General features: G+C 66.1%; 1 protein-coding gene across 1 annotated transcript; it reads left to right on the top strand.

Moving 5' to 3' along the window:
* The first annotated feature begins 873 nt into the window (after positions 1 to 873).
* Positions 874 to 8,563, top strand: STOML2 (stomatin like 2). The gene is made up of 10 exons (XM_089779487.1): positions 874 to 1,030; positions 2,455 to 2,601; positions 3,478 to 3,577; positions 3,847 to 3,905; positions 4,732 to 4,833; positions 5,437 to 5,571; positions 6,371 to 6,515; positions 6,852 to 6,931; positions 7,491 to 7,619; positions 8,214 to 8,563. The coding sequence occupies exons 1-10, from the start codon at positions 986 to 988 to the stop codon at positions 8,343 to 8,345; spliced, it is 1,074 nt and encodes a 357-aa protein (XP_089635613.1). The 5' UTR covers positions 874 to 985; the 3' UTR covers positions 8,346 to 8,563.
* The last annotated feature ends 2,543 nt before the right edge of the window (positions 8,564 to 11,106 follow it).

The raw sequence follows: 11,106 nt of genomic DNA, 5'->3' as shown, positions 1-11,106 counted from the left end.
TGGCAATTGGGGCTTTTTTGCGCAAAAGCGCGTCTAGATTGGTCAGGGATCCTTTTCTGCAAAAAGTGCTTTTGTGGAAAAGCGTCGTGCCAATCTAGACGCTCTTTTCCGAAAATGCTTTTAACAGAAAACTGTTCTGTTTAAGCATTTCCAGAAAACCATGCCCGTCTAGATACAGCCCTAGCGCTCCCCGCACAGGGCAAGTATCAGAGGGGTCGCCGTGTCAGTCTGATCTGCAAAAGCGGCGGCGAGTGCAAATCACCACGACGTGCATCCGACGAAGGGGTCTTTGCCCACGAAAGCTTCTGCTCCTACACTTGGGTTGGTCTCTGAGTGCCGCAGGACCCCTGGCCGGACAGGCAGAGCCCCCCGCTGTGGGCGGGGCCATGGGCCCGGCACTGGGATCCCCTCGCCCGCCCGCCCTGGCGCCTGTGGGCAGCGGCTGGAGGGAGGGTTGGGCCGGCCCGGGCGCCCTTCCCCCCCCCAGCGCTGCCTGTGCAGGGGGGGGCCTGTGTGGGGGGGGGGCAGGGCCCCCGGGCTCCTGCACCAGCAGGGGGGGCTCCCCCCTCTGGGCAGGAGGGCGGGGCCAGCGGGGGGCGGGGTCGCTCTGGGCACGAGGGCGGGGCCAGCGGGGGGCGGGGTCTCTCTGGGCACGAGCGCGGGGGGCGGGGTCTCTCTGGGCTGGGGGCGGGGTCTCTGGGCACGAGGACGGGGCCAGCGGGGGGCGGGGTCGCTCTGGGCTGGGGGCGGGGCCAGCGGGGGGGCGGGTCTCTCGGTCACCGACAGTCTCGTTGGGGCCCAGGCGGAAGCTGCTCGGGGGGGCGCCCCCGTTCCGGGCGGGGGCGGGGCAGCCGCCGGAAGCGGAAGGCGGGGGTGTCGCTGTGGGCGGGTGTTTCCGGGGGAGGGTTTCGGCGCAGGGGCCGGAAGTTCCCGGCGGGGAGGGGGCAGGTCGGACCGGCCGCGCTCCCGCTTCCGGCTGCGAGCCATGCTGGGCCGGGCGGCGCGCGGGGCCGGGCGGCTCCTGCTGCAGGTGCGGGGACCCCTCCCCCACAGCGCCCCCTGGCTCCTCGGGGCGGGGGGGGGCGTCGCGTCACGTGGGCGGGCATCGCCCCCCCCCCCGGGGGCTCCCGCTGCCCTGGGCTGAGTCCCCGCCGGGGGGGGCGGGGCAGGACAGGCCTGGGGGGAGGGGCATGGGGCAGACCCGGCTGAGGGCTGCCTGGGGGGGCGGGCCTGGCTGGGGGGGCAGGTTGGGGGGGGACGGGCCTGGCGGGGGGCAGGTTGGGGGGGGACGGGCCTGGCTGGGGGGGCAGGTTGGGGGGGGACGGGCCTGAATGGGGGGGGGGGGGCGGGCGGGCCTGGCTGGGGGGGCAGGTTGGGGGGGACGGGCCTGAATGGGGGCAGGTTGGGGGGGGACGGGCCTGGCTGGGGGGGCAGGTTGGGGGGGGACGGGCCTGAATGGGGGGGCAGGTTGGGGGGGGACGGGCCTGGCTGGGGGGGCAGCTTGGGGGGGGACGGGCCTGGCTGGGGGGGCAGGTTGGGGGGGGACGGGCCTGGCTGGGGGGGCAGGTTGGGGGGGACGGGCCTGAATGGGGGGCAGGTTGGGGGGGGACGGGCCTGGCTGGGGGGGGCAGGTTGGGGGGGGACGGGCCTGAATGGGGGGCAGGTTGGGGGGGGACGGGCCTGGCTGGGGGGGCAGGTTGGGGGGGGACGGGCCTGGCTGGGGGGGCAGGTTGGGGGGGACGGGCCTGGCTGGGGGGGCAGGTTGGGGGGGGACGGGCCTGGCTGGGGGGGCAGGTTGGGGGGGGACGGGCTGGGGGGGGCAGGTTGGGGGGGGACGGGCCTGGCTGGGGGGGCAGGTTGGGGGGGACGGGCCTGGCTGGGGGGGCAGGTTGGGGGGGGACGGGACTGGCTGGGGGGGGCAGGTTGGGGGGGACGGGCCTGGCTGGGGGGGCACGTTGGGGGGGACGGGCCTGGCGGGACTGGCTGGGGGGGCAGGTTGGGGGGGGACGGGCCTGGCTGGGGGGGCAGGTTGGGGGGGACGGGACTGGCTGGGGGGGCGGGACTGGCTGGGGGGGGACGGGCCTGGCTGGGGGGGCACGTTGGGGGGGACGGGCCTGGCGGGACTGGCTGGGGGGGCAGGTTGGGGGGGGACGGGCCCGGCTGGGGGGGCACGTTGGGGGGGATGGGCCTGGCGGGACTGGCTGGGGGGGGCAGGTTGGGGGGGGACGGGCTGGGGGGGGGGCACGTTGGGGGGGACGGGCCTGGCGGGACTGGCTGGGGGGGCAGGTTGGGGGGGGACGGGCCTGGCGGGACTGGCTGGGGGGGCAGGCTGGGGGGGACGGGCCTGGGGGGGCTGGGGGGGGCAGGCCTGGCGGGACTGGCTGGGGGGGCAGGTTGGGGGTCGTTTATTGCGCAGTCGGGGGCCCAGCTGGACTCTTCCCCTTCTCTCCCCAGGGCGCCCGGCGGCCGGGGGCAGGGCTGGCCTCTGCCCCGCAGCGATGCGCCTCCAGCCTGCCCATGAACACCATGGTGCTCTTCGTGCCCCAGCAGGAGGCCTGGGTGGTGGAGCGAATGGGCAGGTTTCATCGCATCCTGGAGCCCGTAAGGAGCCTCCGTTCTCCCTTGCCTGGTGCTGGCGGGCGCCCTGCAGCCTGTGTGGGAGGCTCCCTTTGAGGGGCGTTGGCACTTCCGGGGCAAAGGGGATTGAGCTGCCAGCTCCCATTTCCTTGCATCGCTCCCCATGTGCCAGTAAGAGCCGTTGAGCACAGGCCTGGCCGACTTCGCCGCCTGGCTTCATTCATCAGCAGTGACCACAGAAAGAAGCCGGCTCCTTTCCTGGGGGTGGGGGAGGGGATATCTGCCCTCGTGCCCCCACCCACTTGATCTGATGGGCAGTGCAAATAGTTCTCTGAGGCAAGGTGGGAGGAAGGTTGGAGCAGAGAGATCATAAGGACTCCCCTGAAGGTACAAAGAATGGACCTTCTCCCCCTCCCCCCCCCATACTTATTTTTGCTGTGGAGACAGGATGAAAGCTGCTGCAAACTGAATGTACTTGGCTTGTCCCTGCCCTTCTGGGGGTCTCCTGGGCGCCCTGCCCCAGCTGGATAGTGAGCGTGTGGGGCTGGGTCTTAGCCAGAGCGAGAGTTCCCTTGCGGAGCACGTTGGGCCGTTGGTAGGCTCTGGGCCATTCCGTCCCACGCTCCCTCTGTCGTAATCTCACCAGTCGCCAGCTGTTGGGGCATTATGCTCCCCTCTGTTTCCACCTGCCACCTTAGATCTCCATGTTCCAACCCTCCCAAGTGTGTAGGGTGAGTCCATTCCACCCCTACGGCTGCTACAGCACACTGTCTGCCCACGCAGTCATCTCCAGCATTGCTGCCCGGTTGGCGGGAGCGGGCCCAGCACTGTGCTTAGTGCCTTTTGCTCTGAGGCCAGGACGCTGGGTTTTACTTGCTGCTTTCCCTGGTATCCTCCCAGGGTTTGAATTTCCTCATCCCAGTGCTGGATCGGATCCGCTACGTGCAGAGCCTCAAGGAAATCGTCATCAATGTCCCGGAGCAGTCAGCTGTGACCCTGGGTGAGGCGCCTCTCTGCCCTGCCTACCCCATCCTAGTCCCCTGTCTGCACTCCAGGAGGCGGGGCAGCAGTGGGGGGTGGGAGCCTTAGTGAGCGCGTGCAGCTCTGTTCTCTGGGACCTGGGCTTGGCCCAGATGGTCGCACTGCGGAAGTGGGAAGTCGCGTATCCCTTTGAGCCCCTGCCTGGTGCGTCCCTCTGTACAGGGACAGGCTGCGGGTGCAGGGTAGACGCTGCCCTAGTGACAGGAAGATTCTCCTCTTCCCTTGCAGATAATGTCACCCTGCAGATAGATGGTGTCCTGTATCTGCGGATCATGGACCCCTACAAGGTACCAGCAGGCTCGCTGTGGAGACACACGGCAGCCACCTCCCGTCCTGCAGGCCTCTGCTAATGCTCCCTGCTCTGCACAGCTGGCAGCTGCTCATGCAGAAAATCTGGAGGCAGAGGGTGTCTAGTGTCACTGGAAGGACCAAGGCATAGAGCGCCTCCTCCCAGTGCTCCCTGGGGGAGGGGTGTGGGGCTTGACAGGTCCCAGCAGTGACAGGAGAAGCCTTGTCCCAACCTGGCTTTTATGCCTCTGTTCCTGAGCATGAAGGAGCTTGGCCCTGCAGCTCCCAGTGGCCTTGGTATAGCCGGGGGAGGCTGAGTGTGCTGCTCTCCCCCCTTGTCATCCTCTCATTCCGTGGGGTCTTGGCCTGGCCTCCAGGGGCTCTCTGGATGAGGCTTCCTGCCCCAAATCTCTGGGCCCTAGCCCTGCCTGAAACACGAGCTGCTCCCGGGCCTGGGACTAGGCCCGGCGGTGGTGACATGCGGAAGCGATGGCGTGGCCCATTGGGAGTTGGGCTTTGGACTTTGGCTCCAGTGGCCCAGCTGGGTTTGCTGTGTTGGGGATGCTGGCAGGGGCTGGATGCTGATTCTCTAGCTAGGGCCTCGTCTCTGAAGGATCCCAGTGCAGAGACTGGAGGGGCGAGTTCCCACACTAGGCCTGGCAGAAAGGCCCTGCCCCAGGGGAGCAGCTGTCCGAAGTAGATGCTCTGGGGAGAGGGCCACCCCCTGGCCAGTGCGAGAGGGGGCTGGGAGCAGCCTGGGTGGCTGCTGGGCTGGCAGGACTCTTGGGTGCTAAGTCTGATCATGGTCCCTGTTTCCCTTTCCAGGCCAGTTACGGGGTGGAAGACCCTGAGTATGCAGTGACCCAGCTGGCCCAGACCACCATGCGGTCGGAGCTGGGCAAACTCTCCCTGGACAAAGTCTTCCGGGTTAGTTTGGGGCTGGGGCGGGAGCTGCTGGGAGGTCTGCACTTGGCTGGTGTCCTCAGTGCACTGGTGTGAGCGCCCCCTGCAGGGAGGGGGCAGTGTTCTCAGAGGCGTTCAGCTTCCGCCCTGCAGCCTGACATTCCCTCCTCAAACAGCCAGACTCCCTCAGCTCGTGCGCTGCTCCCCGAGCCCCAGGAAGGGCCCCAGCCTTGCCTGTCCCTGTGTAACCAGAGCTGTGTGCTGGAGGCAGGGTCAGGAGGGGCCCGCGTCCCTCTTCTGCGGCGGATGCTCTGCGCCCGGACAGGCTGGCTGGGGAGAGCAGGCCCTGTGGGTGGCTGAGCTGCTCTGGCCATATCCCTGCCTCGGAGCTACCCTGCGACTGGCGTCCCTGCTGAGTTTTCTGGCTGCTGCCCTGTTCATGGCTGATACGTGTCCTGGGGTGCCTGCCCTGCCCCTGTCGCTGATGACACGGGTGGGGCCGGTCAGTTCTGCTCTCTAACTGAGGGGTCTGCGGTTCTGGCCGCTGGCCACTCTCCTCTGAAGGGGCAGGGCCTTGCTGCGAGCTGAGCCCCTCACTGAGCTCCCGGGTCCCTGTGCCCTCTGCAGGAGCGGGAGTCCCTCAACGCCAGCATCGTGGACGCCATCAACCAGGCCTCCGACTACTGGGGCATCCGGTGCCTGCGCTACGAGATCAAGGACATCCACGTGCCCCCGCGGGTGAAGGAGTCCATGCAGATGCAGGTCAGCACCCGCCCAGCCCTGGCATGCCCCACAGGCAGGTGGGGCGTGGGGGGTGGCAAGGCTGTGAATGCTGCCTGGACAGACTGGTACCCACAATGAGCACAGGCCGGGGACCCACCTCACTGTGGTCCCACTCCCCCGGTCTGCCAGTGGCCCCGACCCCAGGGATCAGCTACTTGGCCCTGAGGCGAGAAGGAGAAAAGCAGGCGCCTGGGGCTCGGGGCACTGATCATCTTCACTCTGCACGGAGGGACGGTGCCACAATGCTCCTTTGGTGGCGGCTGTGGCATCCCCAAAAGTGCTGCAAAGGGCTGGCGCCAGGCTTACGAAGCCCCAAGAGGCTCTGGCTCGAAGGGGGCAGCGTGGGGGCTGAGTGCTGACCACCGGGAGCGCCTGGTTGGCAGCTCCCATGGGGAGGGCAGAGGGATCAGCAGGAGCTGCTGCCAGCGGGGCTGGGGAGGAAGGGAATCTGGGGAGCCGGGCCCACAGCAAGCAGAGCCTGGCAGGTGCCCGGAGCAGCGGGGAGGTCAGCGCGCTCTTGTGGAGCTGCTGTGAGCCGCTGCCTGCGAGCGAGAGCTGCAGCGGCTCCCCAGGGATGGCCCCGTGGCAGGGGCGGTGCCCTTCCGCACCCGGCGCAGGCGCAGCCCTTGCTGTGGCTCACCTGGGGCCTGGCAGGAATGTCTCAGCGGCTTGTTAGCAGCGCAGCCTGGCGGGAGGAGGTGCAGTGGGCCCTGTTGGTGCCCCTCCCCTGGGGGTGGCAGTCTGTGGGCGGCTGCAGCACCAGGTGCCTTGGTTCCAGGTGGAGGCCGAGAGACGGAAACGGGCGACGGTGCTGGAATCAGAGGGGACCAGGGAATCTGACATCAACGTGGCCGAGGGGCGGAAGCAGGCCCAGATCCTGGCCTCGGAGGCTGAGAAGGCCGAACGGATCAACAAAGCTGCTGGTAATGCTGGGCCGGGCTCCGGGGCTCTCCCTGCTGCGGAGAGCCGGTGCCTGGGAGCGTCAGACGCCACAGAGCAGCGGGGGGTATTGACCTCTCCTCCGGGCCCGCAGAGCTGGGAGGCTGCAGGTGTGATGTGGCTGCCCGCAGGGGGCGCGGCGCGTCAGCCGGACGCTTGCCTTTGTGCTGCCGGCAGCCTCGCGGCTGAGCAAGAAGCTCTCCTGGTGCCGAGCCGGCTGCGCCCTGTGGCAGTGAGCCCTGCATCCTGGAGGAGCGTGCTCGCTTGCCTTTCCCCGCTGTCCCGCACCTAACGCCTGCTCTCCTGCCTTTCCCTGCCAGGGGAGGCCAGCGCCATGCTGGCCAAGGCCAAGGCCAAGGCAGAAGCGATTCGGCTCCTGGCTGATGCTCTGATGCAGCAGGTGAGTGCCCATTGCCAGGGAGGCCGAAGCTCTGCCCATGTCCGGGTGCCAGGCCCTTGCCCTCGGTTGGCATGGAGGCTGGGTGTCGGGGAAGTGTACAGGAAGGGGTTTTCCCAGCATGCATTGGGCTGGGTGAGCTACACACTTCACCCTGTCGCTGCCGCAGTCCCAGAGCAGTGGCCGTGGGGAGGATGGGCAAGGGGTCCCGCTGGCGGGGTCAGGGCAAAGCAGGGCTTGGCAGCAGTGCCCTGAGACAGCCCTGCCTTGCCCTGGGGGAAGGATGCTCGTCCCACGGCCCTCCTGCTCTGATCCCCCTCCCAAGCCAGCTCCAGGCGCTGCTGCTGGCCCAGCTGTTGGGGGAGAGGAGCTCTGGCTCCTTGGCATTCCAGCGGGGGACTGGCTGGCTTCCCGTTTTCAGACCCAGCTCCAGAGCTCCCTAACCCTTCTCCAGAGCCGCCCCACTGCCCTGCCCTAGCCTGGGGTTCTCCCCTCGCTCGGGGGTACCAGGGCCCAGCGCCTCCCATTGGTCTGTGCGCGCTGACCCTGCCCCTGTCTCCAGAACGGCGACGCGGCCGCCTCCCTGGCCGTGGCGGAGCAGTACGTGAGCGCCTTCTCCAAGCTGGCCAAGGACTCCAACACCGTCCTGCTGCCCTCCAACGCCGGGGACATCACCAGCATGGTCACGCAGGTCGGTACAGAGCCGCTGCCGGGCCAGAGGGGGAAGGAGGGGAATGGGCGGGGGAGGGGTTTTGGCCTTGCGAATTCACGGGCACTCTGGCCTGGAGGCTCCTGGGCGGGGATTCGTCAGGGCGGCGTCCGGTAGCAACAGGGCCTGGGGGAGCATTGGCGGGGCACGGGGGGGGCACCTGCTGCCCAGGCCGGAGATGCCAGCAGGCAGGAGCTCCTTCCATGGAGACCTGAGCAAGGCAAGGGCTGAGTTCCCGCTGGTTTCCTGCTGCCCCCTTGGGGTGGGTGTTAGCTTTGCCCTTGTCCGTCCCTGGGCCAGGCCCCCTGTGGAACTTGGCCCGGGGCTGTGGGGCACTGGGAAGAGGGTCTCAGCCCCCCAGAGCGGCTGTTCCTCGTGCTGGGACGTACCCCGGGGCGAGAGGGGCTGTTGGTGATGCTGGACGGGGGGCTCTGCCGTGGCACGCTGGGCAGGGGAGCCCGCCCGAGAGCCCTGCGCTGGCACAGGCCCCAGGGCAAGGACGCCCTGCGGTGCCGGAGCCCTCCACTGCTGTACTCAGAGCACCCACCGGGTGTCCCTTCCGTCCCCTCTCCCCAGGCCCTGGGCATCTACAGTGCTCTGACCAAGCCACACGCTGCCAAGAGCCCGGAAGTGACCCCGCCAGCCCTCGAGGTCCCCCGGCCCCCCCGCACAGAGCTGCCTGAGGTGGACCCACGGAATTCCAGCTAGCAGACGAGCCCGGAAGACTCGGATCACTGTGAACAAACTGCTGTGGCAGCACCTGGCGAGGAGCATGGCACCCCGGCTTCTGCCACGTAGGGAGTGCTGCGGGGCGCCTGCCGGGGGTCACGCCCTGCTGCCCCCCCCACGCCAGTCGGACTCTTCACCCTGTTTTGGTTCTTATTTTTATTTGGATTTAATCATGGAATAAAGGAGATGGCACCGGTGCCACAGCGCCTGTCGGCAGCCTTGTGTGCGGGAGGGGTGCTCGGGGAGGGCTGGTGATGTAGGACCGGGCAGATGAGATGAGACCTGGGCCCTGTCTAGCCCCAGTCTCCTCTCTGCCAATGTCTGGCACCAGCTGCTTCTTTAGAAGGTGCAAGAGCCTCTCTTGGGGAGATTCTGAGGTCACCTGTCTCCAGGGGAGTCTCCTCACAGCTCCTGGGTGTGAGGCCTGAAACCGATTTTGCATCCCACCCAGCACTCGTACAACTTTCCAACTTCCGGTTGTGGGCCCTCACAGAACTGTCCTGGCCCTCTCAATCTGAAGTCCTTGATCTCCGGGATCTCATGCAGCTATGAGTTCCACAGGCTGATTACGCGTGGGACAGAGAAGGTGGCCTTTCCGAATTTGCTAGGCTGAGAGGAGAAGCCGGGGCAAACCAAGAGAAAAGGGATCGTTTCAGATCTTGACAACTTTGTGAGGGAAACCCCCAAATGGTAGCAGAAGCATAGAATAGACTATTGCTAGGGCCCTACCAAATTCAGCCTTGCAAAATGCATCCCGGACCATGGAATCTGGCCATTTGTGGACTTTTATCTGACGCTGTACAGACTTCAGGGGGAGACCAGCGTTTCTCAAACTGGGGGTCCTGACCCAACAGGGAGTTGCAGGGGACCACAAGGTTATTTTAGGAGGCTCACAGTGTGGCCAGCCAGCCTGCCTTCAGCGCTGGGCAGCTGGAGAGTGGTGGTTGTAATGTTGGTTTGGGCCCAGCTCTGAAGGCAGCGCCCCGCCAGCAGCAGCGCAGAAGTGAGGGCGGCAACGCCCTGCCCGTGTCGCCCTTATTTCTGTACGGCTGCTTTCAGCGAGTGGCGGCTGCTGACCCTCAGCCCAGCTCTGCAGGCGGCAGCGCAGGAGGAAGGGTCACAGTACCGCAACCCCCCTACACTCGCCCCCACACCGCTCCCTACTGGGCCAGGACCCATAGAATTACAGCATCGCCCACCTGCAGGTTTAAATTCCCAAATCACAACGTTTTTCCTCTTTAAATTCCTGTGACGGTTACATTGACCAAATGTACCATGAATGTGGCAGAGATGTAAGTGTTACCAAGGACGTGCTGCAGCTGGTGGTGAACAGTTACCTGCCCCTTAACCTTAGCAAGCTTGTCGCTGCAGAGAACAGGCCTTTTCTCTCTGTCTGGAAGGCCAGCTCTGCTCTGGCTGTCCTGTGCTTCCAGGCCTGGATCTTAGCTCCAGAGCAAGTGTGGGCTAGAGCCACCCACCCTGTGTACCTTGGAAAGCCCAGAGCCAGTGGATTGGAGCCAGAGGCACAAAGAGGAGGAAACGGGGGTGAAGGCTGCTTAAGGGCAAAGCTGCTTCTCTGGCTTGCGCGATGGCTCTACACAACTGAATCCGGATTCCCTTTGCTGTGAAAATCTCCCTCCCGGTCCCTGAAGAGCTGCTGCTCCCCCCCCTCCCCGTTGACCCTCCCAAATTGCTGTAGTGAGCCATTTCAGCCACCTCCTCCCCTTTGCTTTGTTTCCTTCCCTTGTTCCTCATTCCTAAGCCCCCCTAAGCTGCCCCACTTCTCCAGAGGTCGCTCATCTGCTGCGTCCACAGAGAACGGGTGGCAGGCGGGAGGTCTCCGCAGCCTGTCGGGGGCACCCCATGCCTAGGGTGCTGGACCAGTCATGCTACTCCCACTCGGAGACCCTGTTTGTAGCTAGTGGGCATGGGGCTGCTGACAAACCAGGGCTGTGCTCGCTACGCGGCGTTCCCTTCCCTGTTGGGGTGAGCAGATCCGTCCGGGCGGTGGCTGTGGGTGTCTCTGGGATGAGCTGTTGGAGTCGGAGGCAGCAGTTGGATAAGGGGACAGGCTGGGGTCTGTCCTCAGTAGCAGGGTGGCCCAGAGACCTTTCCCCATGCTGGGGCAGCCTGCTGCAGTGTGAGGAGTAGGGGCAGCCAGGGGAGGGTTGGCCCTTGAGACAGGCTTTCCTTAGGGCAGGAGGATGGTCCCTGTGCCGAGGGGAGCAGACGCAGGGACCTCCAGGTGTGGACCTGGATTCCTGGGGGAATTGCCAGGGTGCAGAAGAGCAACAGAAGGGCGATTTGAACGTGTTGGGTGGCACCTCCGCCTTCTCCTTCAACCTGGGCTCTTCTGAAGGGTTCCCCCACCGCCCTGTCATTCCTCCCCGCTTATGGGCGTCCAACCCCCCTGCCCTGTGGCGAGGAGTTCCAAGGGTCTGCCTGGGGTGCGGGGTTGGGAGCCTGACAGCCGGTCTCACCTCGGCTACGTCTACACTGGCATGATTTTCTGAAAATGCTTTTAACGGAAAACTTTTCTGTTAAAAGCATTTTCGGAAAAGCGCGTCTAGATTGGCAGGAGGCTTTTCCAGAAAAGCACTTTTTTCGGAAAGGCGTCCGTGCCAATCCAGACCCGCTTTTCCGCCAAAAAGCCCCCAGCGCCATTTTCGCCATCGGGGCTTTTTTGTGGCAAACCAGTCTGCGCTGTCTGCGCTGCCCCTTGCGCGCACGTCCTGCGGAA

The sequence above is a fragment of the Pelodiscus sinensis genome, chromosome 6 (assembly GCF_052426305.1).
Source record: "Pelodiscus sinensis isolate ZL-2025 chromosome 6, ASM5242630v1, whole genome shotgun sequence".
In the NCBI taxonomy this organism is placed as follows: Eukaryota; Metazoa; Chordata; order Testudines; family Trionychidae; genus Pelodiscus; species Pelodiscus sinensis.
Note: the sequence above shows the minus strand (reverse complement) of the source record. Positions and strands in the feature narration are given on the sequence as shown.